A 21,432-nucleotide genomic window follows, 5' to 3' on the forward strand; every position below is an offset into this window, starting at 1 on the left:
TAGCGCATCTTGAGTGGAGCACAGTGGTGCTTCTAGCACACACCAACCACTCCTCTGTGCATGCATGTTTTTGTATCAGAAGCGGAGGAGGGAACGCATAAGAGAACAGAAAAAAGTAAACGCACAACAGATACAAGTGTGCAGTATTGAGAGACAGTGCTGACAGTGAATCCCATCCCCTGCAGTGGTGGAAAGATCATGAGGAAATGTTCCCAAACCTGAAGAATTTGGCAAGAAAGAAAACAGTATCTGTGTGTGCTTGCCACTAGTTCCCCATCAGAAAGACAGCTCAGAACCAGAGGGAATGTGGTCGCATGTCACCAGGCATCACTCAAGCCAGAAGCCACTGACAGGCTGTGTTTTTGGCACAAAACCTCCAGACAACTATTGCACCAACCAACATACACATGCTTCCCCTGTCTTCCTGTGTGGTGTTGTTGTTTAGGGTGGTTTTCACAGTCAGCCAGGATTTCTGCCTCCGTTTTTGTTACTTTTATTGACAGTTTTTAAAATAATAAGCGGAAAAAGTCATGATGATCATGCTAGCTAACATTGCTTTTGTTGTTCTTGCTCTCGAATGTACGTTGCTTTGGATAAAAGTGTCTGCTAAATGAGACCCTAACATTGTAAATGCATAATGGTTAAATTGTTAGCATTTTAGCTTCATCATCATTAGCATACTGACTCTAGCGTTGACTTATATTTGTGATATCTGTCAAGGAATTAGTAGACAGTGTTGAAAAAGGATACCCATGTAAAAACCCTGCAGTGTTTGGTTTGTTTTTGTTCTTACACAACAACTGGCGAGAAACCAAGTAAAAAATACACTTATCTTTGATGAATTACAAAATGCTCACATTTAAAAAGTCCCACTAAACCAGAACCTGCTGAATTACCAAAAAGAAATTCCTCCCCTCTCCTACATCCTTCTCTTTTCTTTCGTCCCTTTCTAACAAGACACAGGGGCCAAAGTCAGCTCATTCACTGACTGCATGCTGACAGATTCAAGCACCCTCATGTCTATGTCAAGCAACTATTTCATTTATTTCTGCAGGCTGGGGTGCAGAGAAGAACACCTCCAGTGTTCTGCAGGGTGTGAGGTCAAGCTGACTGTTTAATGTGCTGACTTGATTTCCTCTCATTGCTGTCATGCTTCACACACACACACGCGCACACACAATAGTGTGTATATACATGTTTGTTTGATCCATGAAATTGTAGTTTCTTTACAAGCAGCAGACAACCACATGTTGGACAGGCCGTAAATCTGAAGTTCTGTAAACATCCAATCTGCTGAGTATTCCTTTCAGTGTACCCATTCTTTTGTTTGTAGGATGCTGTAAACATGCACCCACTTCTTAAACAACCTACTGTTTACACAAACAAACAGACCCACAATGCAAACACTTATGTCTGCAGTGTGCTGCTAAAAGAAGACATGGATAAACTGCAAAAAGCTACAAACACATGTACACACATGTGCTGCCTCAAACGCACACAAATAAGATGTCCATCATGGAGTAAAGACCACAATTTGTCAAGATTTGGTAACTTCCATGTTTGAACTTGGATTGAGGGATTTCACAGTTCCCCATTAGTTGGCATAATTTATCAAACTGACAGAAAAGTTTCTTGAACTCTTTTTCATCTGATGATTTCTGTATTTACATTGTTTGGTACCGGGCATGGGTGGACAAAGGCACCAAGAAACTCATTTTAAAACAGCTGATTGGGCTGGGGAATGTGTGCTGGTTCATTTTTTTAGTAACATCGTGGTTATGAGCCCTAAGCTATTTTATCCATTTTTTCTCACCTAGACGTATCATCTTAAAACACTTGTAAAACATCAACACTGCACAGTCAAGATCTGAAATCTTTTCAGGACAACCTGATCAGGACAATCTTAAAAAAAATATGGACTATAAAGACAAAAATAAACACTCAAATCAAAACTCAAAGATTTGAATGTGTTGCACATAGTAAACACTAATGACAGGGACTTTTTGTTTGCATAAACTTGTTCTCCCATCTCTTTGGGACCTAAAAGGTAAAAAAAAATTAAATAAATAAATAAAAAAATTAAAAAAATTCTGTGACAAAGTGTCTTCAAAAGTCCTTGCACTTTTTTGTAAGGGCTGTTTGTAAACCATAATTCAAAGCAGTTCCTGTCTGCAGTGACACAGAGGGACACATCACAGCTATTATGAGCTATTATGGAGGGTTTTTTTTTTAATCACTACTACTCTGACCAAAACTGAGGAGGATTTCTGTACAGCAGCAACAGAAGCTAATATTAGGAGTCTATGCTACTAAACAGCTGATGAAGTTTTTCAATGATTTAAAGGTAGACTGGCTGCATTTTAGTTTAGTGTCTCTTAAAGACTACCACCAGAATATAGAGAAGAGCTACAGGTTTAATTAACCTATCAGCTCCTCTCTCTGTCACGCTGCGTCACACATCCAGGCACGCCACTCCCCCTGCTCTCTCTCCTCTGGTTGTTTTAAAAGACAGCAGGTAAGACACACAGTGGAGAAATATCAGAGAATCTGAATGTCCATCAGTCCGACACGGACATTTCAGTCTTGTCTCATCTGTGTAACAAAAAGTAATGTACTTTTCATCAGAGTTTTTGTCATCAGTAATCTATTTTTAGCCCGTCCTCGTCCCGTCTTCCTTGTTGAAAAAGGTCATTAATGAACATTTTTTGTCATAGTTTTTGTTAACGAAATTAACACTAATGTGCAGTTTGGCACAACATGATTTGATGACGGAAGAGCCTGCCATTGGTTGTACAGCCCATCACGAAACATTGTGGGAAAACGATATTATGGTAAATGCTTTGCTAGCAACAAAAACTATTAAAATATTGATTAAAAAATTGATAAAAGGACATTTAATATTGGAGTTACTGGTGTGGATTTAATTTTTATATGCACTGAAGAGTCACCCAAGTTCCAGGCTCATTAAAACGGCCTCCAAGGGCTATGAAGGCATGGATAGTGCCATTAGAATGGCACAATGGCAGGCTGCAACAATTTATGGTACAAAAATTATTTAACTTTGAATAACCTTTCTGTTCTTGTGGTATTTGACGTCAGTCAGATTAAAAAATGTGGCAGCTGTAAACACAGTTGCTCTAAACCATCACCAACACCTCTACTAGAGCTAAGTTAAACTGGGGGTATTATGCCTTTTTCAAGGCTTTACACCATCTCTCTGATACCCACGTAGTGGACTCAATGTTTTGTGCCCGCCACCTTCAATGTGGCTAATGTTGCTATGCTAGTAGTTGAAAACTTTGAATGAACCAGTCCGACTGAGTAAAATATGGTGAATTTTGATATACGTCCGTACGTGTTAGACCCGGAGTCTGATCCTGATAGTTTGGAAGGAGCGGGAAGAAAACCAGCAGCAGCGAAGGATAGAGTAGGACGTATCTGTTTGGTGTTTGATTACTGTGTTGCTATGGCTAAAAGGCCTTGTGGGGGCGGTCTGTTCCGCTTTATCGGCAGCACAGATGAACTACGAACCAGTCAGGAGAGCCTATTGCGATGACCTCATCAGTTTGCTCCATTGAAATCTCGTCTCGGAAGAATCTTGGAGAGATTTTCAATGAACCATTTTCATCAATTTACACGCTAATTCCAAGATTACGCCGCATACGTTTATCTTGCGGTTAGAAAATTTGCATACAAGGAGTATGGACACCCAACATTGTGACTTTATATTCATGTTTTAAAAACAGGAAAAGTATAATACCCCCTCTTTATATTAATGAATGCACCATTTCAAACAAATGCTTCACAGTTTAAGTTTATAATTGTTATTTTGCTGAGTGCTTTTATGGTGAACACCCACATCAGAAAATGTGGCGTGGTAGGCGCAGTTCAACAGTCCTCAGCAGGAGAGAAATGAAACTTAAATCTACAGCTGTAGTCACAAAGAAGCGAACACAGAGAGACTCTTACAAACATTTTTTTGTAAACTTATGCTCGGACATGAGTAAAGTACACTGTCACAAGCTTGTTTTAGTGAGAGAAAAGGGGCTGCAACAGCTGAATATACATTTAATTGTGCTATAGTATGTCTTTTAATTTTGTAATATGGAAATATAATGCCATAACAGCAAAGGGATAAACAACACACAAAATAAATTTCATACCATATCACCAAGAACAGTGATGTTCCATTAACTGATGATACAACACACTACAACACACTACTTAACATCATCATGTGTGTGTGTAGCTTGACGGCACTGATAGTACACTGCTGCTCCTGGGAGAAATGTACTATGACCACTTCTTTATTATATTCCATTTACAAATCATTATCTCTCCTTAGTTTTTACATTTGTGTTAATATCAGATGTTTAAATCTATTTAACACAGGAAGTGATAAGGACTTTTAATATATTTAGTCATTTGCTGTTACTTATAATTACAGGTTTTAACAGAAGTAAACGATGTGAGTTTAGAAGACCACAGTCAATTAGACCTAACAACAACAGAGAAAAATGTTATTCCAAAGATTTAATACACCATTCGCACATTGATTTGATGTTTTGCAGCTGTGTGTAGCTCTTCTTTCTCCATAATTAATGTGTTTTTATGGTTCTGTTTAGGCCCCAACTCACTCACTTGGTTAAGCTAAGGGAAAGAATGAGCCCCTGGTTACATATCAAATAAGTCCAAAGTGATTTCAACCATGACAATGGGTGTGTTTATTTACTTACTTACTTTTAATTGGAACCACAATCTTCCTCTAATCAAAGTAAGCGTATTGCCTAAATCCAACCATATGCTGGGCTGTACTGTGTTTGCCCACCACTTACCCCAAACAACCTCTTTATATCTTCATCATTTCCTGAAAAACAAGGCAGGTGATTATTATTTCCTCTGAAGAAACTACAGTGTATAACTTCAAATAGCAGTGGACTGAGTCATTGAAAAGTCTGCTTCTATTTTAATCCTATGTGAACTCCAATGTACTCGAAACATGTTTACAATTACAAATCAGCCTTCGAATATCATCATTTATCACTGTGTTTTATCCTCAAAGTGATCTGTGGCCACAGCTAAGAAAGCAGCAACATAACTTGTGGTAATGTGGCTTCAACCCATTAACAACCACATTCACACATCACCCAGCCCTCTGGCCTCTTACCACTCTGCTGTCATCACTCCAATAAAACGGGTTTTCCTTTAGTATTGTCTTAATAAACCCTTTAAGCAGAGCAATCATGCTTTTTTGCAGTGTATACTCTACCTGGGTGTATCCTTTCCTTTGACTCAGAGCACACTTAATGACCCAGTTACTCCTCTGTTTAATAACCTCTTCATCCTCATTTCCACTTGCAGTAGCAACTTAATGCACTCCTGTGTCTCCCTCAGTCTGTCTGTGTTTACTGTAGCCACCTCTTGTCTCAGGCCTATCTCTTTATCTGTCTGGCTTTCCAGACTTAATCATGACATTTTAAAGCATCAGAGCTTCTTTTGGTTGGGGCTCTGTCTTCTCTCTCCATACACGATTGTGAATGAAGGCATTAGTTTGTGTTGTAAAAGGAGGAGTTGTGTCATGTCTGTCCGGCCGCCACCCAAGCTCGACTCCAGCCGTGACAGCACCACTTTATTCCCACCCATCCCATCCTTGGACTGCATTTTCTTCCTACTATCTCCCTCGCCCATTCACCTCTCTCCATCACAGACTCTATTTACTATTCATCTGTTTATGCCTACCATCTATCCATCCATCCCAGCTGTGAAGACTGTTTAAAAAAGGGCAAAACAGGAAGCAAATTATGCTATTTTGCAGTTTTGGACAAACAAAGGTGTTTGCCATTAAACTATACACACAGTGAATCAAGGGATGCACACTTGTGGTTTAGCAAGATCCCACACAGTTTAAAATCAGACCACCTCATCTAAAAGCTGCAATCGAAGCAAAAACAGTAAGGAAATTATATGAGACAACAAGATGAAAATCTACAATTTAGTGGTGGATTTAATGAATGACAAGAGGAAATTACCCAGAAAGAACAGAAGGAAGGGGACGATGCACTGTGGGAGTGAATGGAGGTGAAAGAGGACAGACAGAAGTGCCTGAGCAGAGGTAGAGAAAAGTTGCACTGACGTGCATCCTCCAAACAACCACACTGCATGCTGGGTGCTGTTGCTACATCATGCTCCAAACAAACACAAGCTGTTGCCCCCAGTCATTGGACCAGAAGATGAAAGAGAGATTAGAAGATGAGAAGGGAAACCAAGAGAAAGACAGAGAAGAAAAAAAAACCCCGGCGAAGCAGAAGGAAAACTAAACTCACTTTAGAGCTGACGAGGGTGTGTACCTCTCGAGTGTTTAGAAATGTGTGCCAGTGTGTATAAGCAGGCTGAGATGATGGGGAAAATTCCTCTCATCTCTGTGTGTTTGTTAATGTGTACGTAGGTGTCAAGTGGGTGACAGATTGAAGGAGAAACTAACATTTAAGGTGTTGGACCACCATGAGTAATGAGTGCAACTTCTTTGCATGACCCTACAAGTCTCTGATCTCAACTAGAAAAATCAACAGAAATCCTTTATTCAAACAACTTTATTGGTGCAAATGGAAAACCTGCTGAACACCTCAGTCTGTAATCTCCTTAGTCGGCATTTGTCTCATCATTGCTTAACAACAGTATCTATGTAGGCCTGCACTGGAATTCTCAACATGCTGTAACAATATACAATGGGCTTCAATAAGAGTCATACTTGTTTAATGAAGAGTTTTGCGGGTGGTGCTGTTTTTTTTTTATCACCTTTCCAAAACTTGAACACAGGAGCAACAGTGAAAAAGGTTAAATATGATATGTGCTTACTACTATAAAAAGTATTCATTTCTTTTGGATGTTTTACCATTTTACTGATTTCAAAAAAAAATCATGGTCAATATAATCATGCTTTTTCACAACAAAAAAACCTCTAATGTAAAAAAAATGACATCTAAAAAAATCAGTAATGTTAAATAAGTGACTGCATAAATATAGCTGAAACTTTTGCCATGAAATTTTAATACTGATCATAAAATTCTGGGGGGGCAAAATATCCTGAAACCTTCAGATATACTGTTGAAAACTCTGGAAAAGTTTGATCAAATAGTCAGTGAAGTAAAAAAAAGTGCATACAGTAAAAATGTTTACCATAGGCACATGCTAAAAGGGAATTATTTTTCACCTGCTGCTATCTGGTTATTAGCACTTCATGAGAAACACTGACCACCTGTTGGCACAATATCAAGCAGTATGTTAAGCATGCTACTATCATGAATCATATCTTCAAATTTCAGGACTTTAGCACTTTGTTTTTAATATATCATGATTCAAATTCTGCTCCACAGAGATATTTTAAAATCACAGATACATATACTAGCATCAAGAAAAGTTCTCTCCACAATGAGATGCATCACTGTTGTAAGTTTCAAGTTTCTAGCACAAACCGTGCCAGACTAGGTACAAGCTAAAAAACGATAGAGCTGCTGTTGCCAGCTCTCACACTAATAACCTCAGCATCTCCACACCATGCTTGGCAATTCCATTTAGAGTTTAACAGCACTGGGATCCCTCTATAAATAACATAGCAGCATTTGGATTACCACAGTGCAGCCAAAGAAACAGCTACCCATGGCTCTTTAAAAATAGTTGAACTGCTGCCTTGAAAACAGAGCAAAGCCGTCACTTGATGTTTAAATCTAAACAGACATGGTGACTTTGAGTTTGTAGAAAGGGAATAATATAGATTTTTTTTCTCCTCAAACTCCCACATCTCTAACTCAGTCCTCATCTCCATAATGACTTCACTTCCTACGCACGCATTACAACATCTGTCTGTCTTTATCCCCCGTACTAAGGTGTTATGACTGACAGCTGCTGATTGGGCTGTTGATGTTCAAGTTCTGGTTGATGTTCTAAGATCAATGGAGTCAGAGACAGGATCAGATCCAGAGGCTGATGGCTGCATGTAGCGGGCCTGACGCCGGTCCATAGCAGAAAGGCTGCAGGGCGGGCTCAGTGGTTCAGTGTTAGGAGCTTTAAAGTGATTTACCAAGTTTAAATATTTAGACTATATGAGCTCACTGCTGCAGTATAAAGAGCTCTGATGGTGTGCAAAGAGAAAGTGGGGAAAGTGGAGAGATGAGGGAGAAAAGACAGATGCAGGAAGGCAGAGTAAAAATACAAAGGCACAAACAAATAAAAATGGAGAGCAAAATGACCCTCAGTGTTCACTATTGTCCCTGTCAGCTGTGGTTGTTATCTCTCTCTAGGAACAAGGTGGAGAAGGAGTCCTTTCCTATGAACACACACCCACAGACACTATGATAGAGGAAGCCTTGGCATCCTCTTGGAGCTCTGTCTCATGGCGGCCTTTATCTCTCTCATCTCATTCTTGAACCGTCAATTCATTTCCGCCCCTCCACCCTTCAGATAAAGTTGCAGTTAAGAAGGAAGCACATTGAGTTTTCATGTGAGGGTTTAATCACAGATTTCCTTTCAGTAAAAAAATACAAATGCCTTTGTGTATGTCATCTTGTTTATGTCTTTTAAAGGCACGCATATTTGTGTGCATGTGTCAGAGAGGTGTGTTGCTGGTATACATTACACAGACATGCTGCCCAGCAGGCTTAAGCTCAGAGATAAAAGTAAGTGTGTAGGTATGCAATAGTGTGCAGCAGACAGTATCTATGTACAATGTAAGTATGTTTCACATCAGTTGTTTCTCAGGCCTAGAGGCCAGCTGGTTTTCATTCTCACCATCTAATCAGGATCTGATTTACACCTGGGACACCAGGTGAAGGTGATTAACTACCAAGGAAGAAACCAGCATGGCTATGGGTTCCAAGAAGGAAACCTTTGGATTCTTCAGTCTTCACTGTGTGCACATAAGGCAATGTTAATGTTCAGGAGATCAAAGCCAGCAGGACTGGAGGTATCCATGTGTTTATGAAATGTATCATTAAGGTTATTGGCTCTAAAGGGCCATTTGATATTCTCTTAGCTGTAAATGAAGTGTGTAATCATTAAATAAGCTGTGCTGATTTAATTAGAGCAAGGAATCTAACCACTGTAGCTAAGAGCAAGAAACCTTCATAGTCATTCCTTTTAATGAACAAATAGCCTACCGCTGTCAAGCAATAGAAAAAACATCTAATCGATTACAGGATTGTAATTAATTAATTCTGATTAATCACATATGGATAAAATGAGTAGGACAGCATTACAGGTATATTTACTGTAATCCTGTTTGTAATTGGTTATACATAAACATATATGTAAATATGATACATTGTCGGCTTTATTTATTCTGGTCTGGCTGTGGAAGAAGGGTGCTGAGACTTTGCAAGTCAGGTGTCACTAGTGAAAGGAGGAGGGCCACTTTTAACAGCATAGAGGCTGGTGAAAAAGTCTCCAGGTGGCTGTGGATCCAAAAACTTGATCTGTGAGCAAGTGCTGCTAGGGCACAAGTTGAGGTTTAATTAACCTCTGATGTCTGATGTTTCAGACATCAGTTTTTCATTTCTGCAACCATGACAATTTTTTATCAATTGTCTTTGATAATAAACGATCCATTACATGTAAATGACAACAAAGTTTGTCCTGATAAATGAAGCCTGCTGCATGATCAATTGAAACATCTAAAAAGCTGGATATGATTATCTTTGGCACTACAGGCCTGCTGCCTCATGTCTACAGTGGAATCAAAGCAGTGCTGATATTCAGTACAGCACCACTGTCATGTCGTGATAGTGCTCAATTAAGGTCAAACTGTCGGAAGGAAAACATCACTTCCATTTATCTCCTTTCCTCCATGCCTTTATGTGCTGAGCGAAAGATAATGCTTGACACACATACACTACATATTTAGTATCTCTGTCTCATCATAACATGCGCCTGCACTGTGCATGGGGGAAGATACCATGAGGAAGAAGAGGCAGAGTTAGTCAGGGCTGGCGTCAGTTTAATAAAGTGGAGACAGCATCTGATGGAAAGAACAGATAGGATGTACCAGAAAGATAGCAGCTTAGGATGGATAAAGTGGCAGACAAGACAGAGGGAGACAGGTATCAAGATGGGATAAGAGCTGAAGAAAAACTGTAGCACAGGCAGTGATTGGAGGACAGACAGAAGAGCTGAGCGAAGCAGATATGCACCAAGAAAGGAAGAGCAACAGAGACAAAGTCACAAGCACGCCAAGCCGGCTCTCTCCCTCAGTCATCACTTCAACACCACAGCACCGCAAGGGACTGCAAAACATATGGGCCTACTCTGCCTGCACAATGGCCTATTATAAGCTGAACATACGCGCAAAATTCATCTCTCTGAAAACGGATCCAAAGTGGCTCAGACTTCAAAACAAACAATCCTACATGTGTATTTTTGACAGTAACTACTCCTTTTAGTGATGAATATCTCTGCAGATCATATGACTTTATGTCCCAAACATACACAGAGACACATGTGAGTGTGTACGTCTGCAAAAGCGGTGTCTAGGCCGTGGCAGCGTCAGGAAATTCCATGGGATGTTTTCAATAAAGCCGGGCAGGAGCAGCCAGAAAACTGACAAATGAAAACCTGCTGAAGCACACCATGGCGCTCCAACAAAACACTGCCTACCCTCGCAGCACTCTTCTCATCCCTCCACCGTGTGTACAAAAATGACAGTGTATGTTTACTTTCTGCATGTGATCTAGAGAGAGGGTGACTAAGAAAGCATATTTTGCCCTGTGAGTGATGGAAAAAGTGCATCCAGGCTTGTATCTGTTTACAATAGCAACAGAACAAGTGTCCAATGTGTGTAGAACGTGTGTGCAAGCGTGCTGCTATCATCTGGCGCTGCTGTGTCACTGAGTCCAGGGGGAAACAGTGATGCGCTCACTTGGCCTCGCAACCAAAGCTAACGTCATGCTACAGTGGGTGCCCACGATCCCCCGTTACATAATACTGATAGTAATAGTAAACAGCAGTGACCACAGAATAGGATGAGCGACAGTGGGGAGACTGGGGGAATGAAGATGGAAAATCTAATGGGATTAGAATACTTTTTAGAAAGATATTCATTCAGTAACTTCACTAAAACCAGAAAGACTTTCTATGACATTTTTAGTCATTTCCTGTCTTAACACTAAGCTAGCTTACCAGCTGCTGACTGTACTGTAGATTTCTGACATATTAATATGACAGCTGTATCAATATAATCTTCCTCTTACTAAGAAAACTCAGCAGCTTGTGTTGTCAAATGACACATTAGACAGAGACACAGCCTTAATACACTATATCTCTGACATAAGCTGTTAACTGTTATGACTAATATGCTAGCAAGCTGTGGACCTTAAGTTGCAGCAGTTACAGAGATACCAATATTAGCTCCATTTTTTGTTCTCATCCATCAACAACACTTTCAAATATGAGTTTCAAGTTTCCCTTGGTTTAGCTTCCTATAGCTAACTAACTAGCTCACTAAAAGTTGCTGCCTTTAGCTACTAGCTTTCAAACTAATCACTGATTCAGCCCCCTAATGTTTGTGACAAGGCTGTTAGCATGGTGTATCCTAGTGTTAATGGAGTTGTTTTCTTTTTTAACTGATGTTGTCACACAATAAAGGAATGAGAGCAGTACCTGAAACAAAACTAAAATTCTGGGGCTGGAAATTATAAACCAAGCCTACAACCTTTTAAAATTGAGGGTTAGCTGCAGAGTCAAGTGAAATGTTCATGGTTGGGTTTATGCTTTAAAAACGACAAAAATCTTGACAGCTCACCCAGAATTAAAGCCAAAACATTTAGCCCCTCCTGCTGACTAGCTGCAGTAATCATAAGTCCTGGCTCCTCCATGTTAACAGGTGGGACATGTGTCAACATATGATGCCAAATACTATCAAATAAATGTTTCTAAAACACGGTTTCTGCCATCAAAGTTAGTTCTTTTCAAACACAGTAAACTAGTCCTAAAAGTTTAGTTTTCATCTGCCATATGACAAGGGTTTCCAAACTATTTCCATCCAAACTGTTTTCATTGGGGGCCACATACAGAAATATATAAAGATGGAGGGGCCACTTACCTCCTGGAGGATATTTAAGTTGGTAAATCCATCTAATGTAGGTTGAGATATGGTTAGAGATTAGGTATGCTAAAATGGTTAGTTAATGGCTGACAAGGTAAATAGCCAATCATTTTAAGGCTTTTGGGGTGGCCAATCAGTTTTCAGCGGGCCTTGGCTACCACTGGCTGCCACTAGCTCTGCCCCTTCAATGCCATTAATGCTGCTATTTGCTGCCTTAAACCCTTAGGGTGCCGTAAATCAAGATACCATTATTAAGCTATATCAGACCTTTGCAAAAGGGAAAATCACAGCATGGAGTGGGATTTCCAGAGAGCAACAAGTACCATCGATGGATCAAGGAAGATTCAGATACAAGCCTGTAGGACTATGAACAGGGATGAGGGGGCTTATATGTTACCCCACACCTAGGATGCTATCCTGAAAAAGCTGCCAGACAGCAGGGGGCGTGGTTGTCCTGTCAAACAAGACAGGACGACCAAACCTGTATAAGACCAGCTGATAAGTCGTGTCACAGCAACATCATGTGACTCTTCTGAGGAAGACTGCAAGAACCTAGCAGTTGAAACATGTCAAAGTAACAAAACCATACTCCACTGTCAACAAGAAAACACAAAAAATATATTATTATTTTGGTTGCCAATATGTTTACCATTTACAGAGCTGTGTCAATTTAGTCATGAAAAAACAGCAATTAATTCTTCTTCTCAAAATGTGTGTACAGAATTAGCATGGTAGCACTGCTTTGTGCTGAAAGTAAGAAGAATAATACAGTCCGCACAAGCTCCATTCTCTAATGTCGGCCATATTTAATTTAATTTAAAGAATTTGTTTTCAAAAACGGACCACAGACCAAATTTGCCCCCAGGACCATAGTTAGGACACTCTTACCATATGATAAAAAAACCAAAACCAAAAACAAAAATGCCAGGATAGATTTGTTGTCTTTAGCTGTGTTGACATATGTGCACCCTGCTGGGCCCTGCACAGCAAAGTAGATAACAAACAGTAAGAATAAGCATAACAAACTTGAACATAAAAGTCTTAATCAGAGATCCCCATGCGCAGCTCAGGTTGTCATGTGCTGGTTGGTTGTGTAGTTCAGATAGTTTAGTTTTTATCATGTTTAGTAGAATTCATGTCCATTATTTGTGAATATAGCTTATCCTGAAATACTGACCGATACAGAAACATTCATGTTGGCTGTGTTGCTTCTGTTGACCATCGGTATCATAAAATCTTGACTGAGCAGCGTACTTAAAGAGCAATACTGATCAGTCAGTTTCTTTTATACTGCCATGGATAATTCCATTATGCCAGCTGGGGCCCCTTTTCCTCCGTAGTTTGTATTAATAACCTGTTGGGGAAAGAGAAAATATAAAGAATGTCTGTAACAACAGGTTGTAGGAAAGTGAAAAGAATAAGGAAGCAATTGAGCGAGTACTAAAGCATAGATTCCACACATTAAAACGCTTGTTCAACAGGAAGGTGTAGGTGTACAGAAAGAGGAAAGGGGGAGGTTAGGAAGTGAGGTGCTGAGCAGAGCAGAGATGGATTTCCTGCCTGAACCACTTTAAAAACACACCATATACTTTAATTACTATGAAAAGAAAAAAATCCTGGATCTGGACAACAACATCAGTAACTGTAGAGGGCCTTGACCTGAGCTCTGCCCTGGCTCTTTCCCAACAGTCCTGTTTTCCTTCTGTGCTCTGGACATGGTTCAGGCTGGATGTGAGGGGTCCAAAGGAAAGGGACCATTATCTTTAGCTCAAGATACCTGATAAACACACAAACCAGCCACTTGACGTAGACATAAATAGACACAAACAGAGGGTTATAGTAACAGACCATCAGTGCTAAGACCATCACAAGTCCCAGGTTATTCTGTTTTACAACCCATGAGTATTACAGTGAGTAATGAGCCCAATGCCTGCAGTTACACACGTCATATTAATGTAATTTTGAGATTTGACTATAAAGATTGGATTTTATGAGATCACATTATTGTACACCCACACTTGGCCTAAGAAAAGTCCGTTATACGTCTCCTGCTGGCTGTATTTATTTTAAAACATGTCTGGATTGTCTTAACCCTCACACTTTTGATCCTCCTTATATCTCTTTACAACTCCAACTATTCATTGTGGGTAGATTGCAATTGAACTATAAGCACATATTTTCTCCAAAACAAGCCTGACCACTTCCACCATCACTTTTTAAATACGTTGAAGAAAACACAAGGAGATTTCTAAGTCCAGGCTGTCACTTAATACATCCTGGCATCATCGGATGATAAAATTTCATGGCTGGTTACGGCCGAAGGGAAACCAGAACCGGCAGAGACAGTTACGGGACCATAAAACCATGAGTCAGCGTTCAAAAGACAGAAATAATGGAGAAGCAGAGAAAGGGAGCTTTGTGATTAAAGTATGGGAGAGCCCTAATAAAAGATTATGTAGGAAGCATTTTGTATCTTTTTTGGTAAATACATAAAGAAAATTAGAGCATTTAGTTTTAACAACCTAATTTTCTGGTTCCAACTATTTGGACAACTAATTTCAGCCTTGATGATTTGCTGCTGATACAAATATTCAGTTTTTTAAGTTTTGGTGTTTGCTCCTTGACTTAAAAAGATACTATTATTTCCTATGTTATACAGTATAAATGCTTTTTATAGGCACTGTAAGTGCGAGTCTCACTGACCTTGTTAGTTTGTTTATGTTGTAATGAGTGCACATATATGTGCACAAGCACTTAATTCATGTTTAAGTATGAACCCATGCATAAACATGTGTGTGCTCTGTTACTGTGACGGTTCTTATCACTTCACACTAGCTGTCAGTTTGCTCACTCACAAAGCTGCAGCCTGTAGGTGATCTGACACACATTCACCTCTGGTCTACACAGACCAGGCTGACATTACAGGAAAGATAACATTTAGCTGCCTCACTGATGGGCTAACATTAAACAGAGAAACATAGAGAACATGAGGTTGCTTTCAGAGGTTATGGACTAGGTCTTACAGGCAAAACCTCTGTTTCTGTTAGTTTCACTCTCAAAACTTCACAAGATGGGCGCCATTTTAGCTCACTTGGTAGGGCAGGTGCCTATAAATAGAGGCTGTAGTTCTCGACACACTGGTAACTAGATTGATTCCCGGTCTTGGTGAAGTTTGATGCTCATGTTCCTCAACTCTCACCATATTTCCTGTCTTGCTTCAGCTCTCCTAACGTAATAAAGCCAAAAAACTTTTGTTAATTTGCTCAACTGCATGTTTTAAAAAACAGACTTTCTCACTAGCAAAGGGTTTTTTGTACATCCTTGTCGTTACACTAAGACATTTGTTGGGTTTTTTGTTTTACTTTCTTTAGAAGTCACTCACAATACTGAAATGTTAACTCTGACTGACTGGCATAGAAATTATCCAGGTTTCAACCAGTTGTTAGTGATTATTACTGTATTAAATCAATAACAATAGCAACTTTTAATACAACACATGCATTAGATAAGGCTGCTGTCTGAGTGCTGTACGACTTTCAGTGTTTTATAGACAAAGGAAAGAAGTGTATCATAAGCATTTACTTAATCTACGTTCACATCAGAGAAGCTTTTATTTTAGTACTGCTGCACAAAGTCACATCCTGACTCTGTGCATATATGATTGGTGGGTGTACACTGATGCACATGTAATATCATGAGTGGTGCAACACCAGCCTTGTTCAAATAGCAAAAAAAGAGCAGAGGGAGCTCAGAGGAAGGAGCGGGCATTCAGCATTATTCACACACTGTGACACACACACTTGTAAGCACTCTTTTTCTCTCTCACACACACATCTAATGCCCTAGAGGTGGTACCACCCTCTTTCAGATGCACAAGTACACAGTTTTACAGTCACACAGTAAACAGACACACACAACCCAACCACCACCTGATTTTTGTGGGCAAACACACTTACATGGGTTTGTTGATATACAATCCCCACACTCGCACGCTTCCCTCAGGACACACTACACCATTCAGGAAACATTAGCAGCATTAGCCAGGAATGCTAATTGAAACAAACAGCTCATTTCTTCATTTCTGAGGTTGGAGCTGGCTGTAATTGAGACTTCTGTGTGTTATGTGGTTTTAGGTTTGTATTTGTGTGCATTCACATGTATGGACACATACTTCTTCATGCCAGAGATCTGGGAATCATTGCGCGCTGTAGTTCTCCTGGTTTTTCTTGAGGTTTTCTTTCGAAAGAGAGCAAATCATGCACCACAAACACATGTTAGTTCTGACACTAAACAGTGTTTTAGACCAAAGGGAAGTTGATATCTCTTTTACTCCAGAATGGCATGTAAACACTCACTCAGCTTCAATCACTGGGTGTTTAAAATAACTCATCGAAAGCTAAATAGATTCAGTTTTAGGTTACTGCCATGATGGATTCTCATTTTTGGCATGTAGCTTGGAGGAACATGCCAAGGATGCACAATACTATTGTTATGATATCAGAATCAGCAGATTTTAGGTTAAAAAGGTAATTATCTGTGTTGGCAGATATGACAGTTTCTTCCAATATTCACAGCTGATAGATAGACAAATGTTGGTATGTTTCAGCTGTAATTATCAGTATTTTGGATGCCTAAGTCAGTAAAGTTTTGGGCAGGACCAACATATTTTTGTTGACTGAAGTCTTTTTATTTGTTTATCTTCATGCCTTAAACTTTAAATGGTGTTCTAAAGACTATTTTGGTTCTTTATTGATCTTCAAAGTGTGTTTTAAGAACTGAAGTCTGAGGTCTAACCAACATTTACATATTTATCAGTACAGTCCCTGTAAAAAGTATTTATCCCAATGGATGTTTTACCCTTTTATTGATTTAATAAATCAACAACAACAAACGTCTTTAATGTCAAAGTGAAAAAACAAATTTCAACAAAGTTAATCAATTACACAAAAATATGTAGAATAAGGGACTGCATGAATTCACACCCATATCATGTCAATATTTATGCACCTTTGACTGAAATCACAGCGCTGAGTCTGTGTGGATAGGTCTCAATCAGTCTTGCATATCTGGACACTGCAATTTTACTCCCTTCTTCTTTGCAAAACTGCTCAACTTCTGTGAGATAGCACAGGATCAGCCTTTTTCTAGTCCAGCTCAAGCTCTGTCAGGTTGCTCAAGACATGAACAGCTCTTTTCAAATCCAACCACATAGGTGTACTGTTGGCCTCTCTCACTAATGTCCTTCTTGCACGGTCATTTAGTTTGTGAGGACGGCCTGATCAAGGCAGATTTAAACATGTGCCATATATTCATTCCATTTCTTGATCATGGATTTAACAGAGCTCTGAGGGATGGCCAGTGCCTAGGAATTTTTTTAATCCTTACACTGACTTATATTTTTCAATAACTTTTTTCTCTGAGTTGCTTGAAGTGTTCTTTTGTCTTCATGGTGTAATGGTTGCCAAGAATAATGATGAACCAGTGACTGGACCTTCCAGACACAGGTGTCTGTATGCTACAATCATTTGAGACAAATTCACTGCACTCAGGTGATCCCCATTTCACTAATTGTTAGACTACTAGCAGCAAATGGGTGCACCTCTGTTGAACTGGGTCAGTCACTTTAAAAGGGGCTGAATATTTATGCATTTACTTTTTTACATTATGTATTTTTATGTAATTTTTATAATTTACTTTGACTCTAAAGATTAGTTTATTCTTTGTTCAAAAAGCCAAATTATATTGAACATAACTGATTTATTAAATCAATAAAAGGGTTAAACATCCAAGGAATCAATACTTTTATAGGCACTGTCTCAGCAAAATGAATTGGTTAATATCAGTATATTGCATATGGGTAAAATTCCAGTATTGCACATCAGTAGAACATCCCATATCCAGCAAAAGACACACTATATTGCCAAAAGTATTCACTCACCCATTTAAATAATTGAAATCAGGTGTTCCAGTCACTTCCATAGCCACAGGTGTATAAAATCAAGCTCCTAGGCATGCAGACTGTTTTTACAAACATTTGTGAAAGAATCGCCTACTTTCTGTAGAGTCAGTCACTACAGACCTCCAAATTTGGCTTCAGATTAGCTCAAGAACAGTGCGTAGAGAGCTTCATGGTATGGGTTTCCGAGCAGCTGCATCCAAGCCATACATCACCAAGTGCAATGCAAAGCGTCGGATGCAGTGGCGTAAAGCATGCCAACGAGTCTGGGTTTGGCGGTTGCCAGGAGAACAGTACTTGTCTGACTGCATTGTGCCAAGTGTAAAGTTTGGTGGAGGGGGGATCATGGTGTGGGGTTGTTTTTCAGGAGCTGGGCTTGGCCCCTTAGTTCCAGTGAAAGGAACACTGAATGCTTCAGCATACCAAGAGATTTTGGACAATTCTATGCTCCCAACTTTGTGGGAACAGTTTGGGGATGGCTCCTTCCTGTTCCAACATGATTGTGCACCAGTGCACAAAGCAAGGTCCATAAAGACATGGATGAGAGAGTTTGGTGTGGATGAACTTGACTGGCCTGCAGAGAGTCCTGACCTCAACCTGATAGGACACCTTTGGGAAGAATTAGAGCGGAGACTGAGAGCCAGACCTTCTCATCCAACATCAGTGTGTGACCTCACAAATGTGCTTCTGGAAGATTGGTCAAAAATTCCCACAAACACACTCCTAAACCTTGTGGAAAGCCTTCCCAGAAGAGTTAAAGCTGTTATAGCTGCAAAGCATGGACCGATGTCATATTACACCCTATGGATTAAGAATGGGATGTCACTTAAGTTCATATGCGAGTCAAGGCAGGTGAGCAAATACTTTCGGAAATATAGTGTACATTGCCTACTCTTGCCACTGGACAAGAAACTAAACCAAAATGCTCCTGGTGCAGTATTTGAAATCCACTAACCTGCACCAAAAGCGAAAAAGTATGTCTGGTTCGGATTTCTCTGCAGCAAGGCGGACACGCGGCGAGCCATACGCTCGTTGCGTTTGTAGATTAGTTCCTGGCGGAAGTAGCTGTCAATCTGCTGGGCTGTTGTGCGATCATGAGCTGGCAGAGAGCTATTGATGAAGTGAGGCAGCTGAAAGAGAGAGAAAAAGAGCGATTAAAGGGATTTTAAAAATTTTGCAGAGACATTCAACCACAGAATCAAGCACTGATGGATTTTCTAAAGTATACGTCAAATATAAGAAGAAAGAGCTAGTGTTGAAGAAAGGGGGGGATGAAACAAGTTAAAAACAGAAGATTTAACAGGGGTGTTGATGACAAACTGGCAAAAGAGTGTGTGCCCATGTGAGTGTGAGACCTGGCAACCCCTAGTGTTCGTGACATGACAGCCTCACATAAAGTGACCAAAGTCATGCTTGGCTCAACCCTGTTTTTAAAAATGAGACTGCATCTTTTAATGAAGGAAGCAAGAGGAGGAGAATGACATGCTGGTGTGTTTGCATGTGCCAAATTAGGTGCAAGACAAGTGCTTGTGTTCACATGCGAGTTCAGTTTATCCAACAGTCTGAGCGTGTGAACGCATATTTAATTGCTGTGTGATTTATTAAGAGCTTTACAGGCGAAGACAGACCACTCTGGCTCCGCTCCACTCTTGGCTCCTTCAGTGCATTCAACAGGCTGTTAATCTGGGAGGATGAGCGAGGGTCTGCAGTGGGTTTGGCATCAAGGTCTTAACTGTCCACCTTACACGCATCTTTACACACAGTCTCGATTTATGTTCCTTTAGTGCCTGCACTTCCTGACCGGGTACTGCTGTTTGACTTTTTCTGGTGTTTTCTCCTGATTTAGATGTTGGAAAGAATGAAATATTAGAGATAGGCGAAATCCCATTACACCAGAGTACACCGATTAGGGTCTGCTTCCTCTTGCTGGCATGCTGTTTGCTGCCAGTAATAAATATGTCTTCTCTTAACTCTGGACTGTTTGTACTATCCAGATACCAAAACTATTTTCCATGTGGTGTTCATCCAGTTTTGAACTTTCTTTTTTAATGGGAAGTCCATCTAATCAAATTGAATTGGTTCAGGTACAGGGGGTACAGGGTTTCTTATGTTTTTTTTCCTTCTACCCTCTCAAGCAGGAACCAGGAGCTGCCCAACCTTTCCAAGTCAGAACAAATAAAAAGATAGATGGGGTATCAAGATAAATTGGAAATATGTGAGCTTGATTTCTTTTGTGTTCTTTCAGAGTGGTGGAACCACCCACATGGATAAAAACAGCCTGTGTCTATAGCTGAGCTACACGTTGACACTCCAGTTAAACAGTTGCAAATGGTGTATAAATCAGTTTGAAGGCTGATTTATGCACCATTTTTGTGTGTGGGTGTATCAGTGTGTGGTGTCTGAACAGTGACTGCATGGGGGATTTATGTGAACAAGGTGCTTCTCTCCAACCGTCATCCAAAATGTGTTTGATACATGTTCTCTCGCTTTCTTCACTGCTCCAATATAACTCACAGCAGATATTTATGTGTCTTTTGTGATGTGCATTACAGGAGCTCCACTGATGTTACACATCACATTATACTCCCAATAGGGCTACATGAAAAAGGCTGTGTAGAGCTTTGTTGCAAATGATGTATAAAGGAAGGGTAGGAAATCAACAGCTGCATGGCACCAAATGCAGGCAGGTCTCCTGTTTTGTGAGTAAATCTCAGAGGGCTATCTGAAAGCCACGTAAGATAAAATCTGGCGTAACTGCACTTTTAAAGCCTATTTTTTCATCAGAAGTTCAAAAGTTGGCTAATGCCTATATACCATCACGACTTAAATGTAATTGTAAAGTGCTAAGACATGTCATTACTGCAAGTGCATGCAGCTGCTACTGTCACATGAGACTGAAAATGCACCCCATCAGTGTATATTGCAAGTGCCCATTTCACCGTGCTAGAATACATAACGACGCAGACCTCATGGGAGACATGAATGTCCACATGGATGGAGCCCAGGCAACTGATTTAATTGCTCTCTTTTCCTTCTTTGACCCTAAACAGATTCCTACACCTCCAACACACAAAGCTTGCAATACACTGGACTTGATGCTGACTTGTAATTACTCCACAAAAAAATGTAGTGTGACACCACTTCACCTGTCTGGCCATTTGTTTTATTCAGTTCTCTGTTGCCTTCCAGAATTTCAACACACTACTCCTCTGTTAATCTTATATAGCAGGAACATTTATGAACTTGATCCAACACAGCTGTCTGAATAGGCCTCATGCCATGGCTTCATATAAGGACTTCTCTTCACTCTCTGTCAACGGGGCTACAGAAACATTCTGCTCCTCACTTGCCTCCTCTCTGGACAAACTCTGCCCTCTGGTGTCTA

General features: G+C 40.1%; 1 protein-coding gene across 1 annotated transcript in view; it reads right to left on the reverse strand.

Moving 5' to 3' along the window:
- Positions 1–21,432, reverse strand: part of trabd2b (TraB domain containing 2B) — a 97,002-nt gene that overhangs the window by 11,087 nt on the left and 64,483 nt on the right. The window contains exon 4 of the mRNA XM_041790673.1: positions 19,003–19,177. Coding sequence (XP_041646607.1) covers positions 19,003–19,177 — 175 coding nt within the window. The remainder of the gene's footprint in view (positions 1–19,002; positions 19,178–21,432) is intronic.

Source organism: Cheilinus undulatus, linkage group 7 (assembly GCF_018320785.1).
Source record: "Cheilinus undulatus linkage group 7, ASM1832078v1, whole genome shotgun sequence".
NCBI lineage: Eukaryota > Metazoa > Chordata > Actinopteri > Labriformes > Labridae > Cheilinus > Cheilinus undulatus.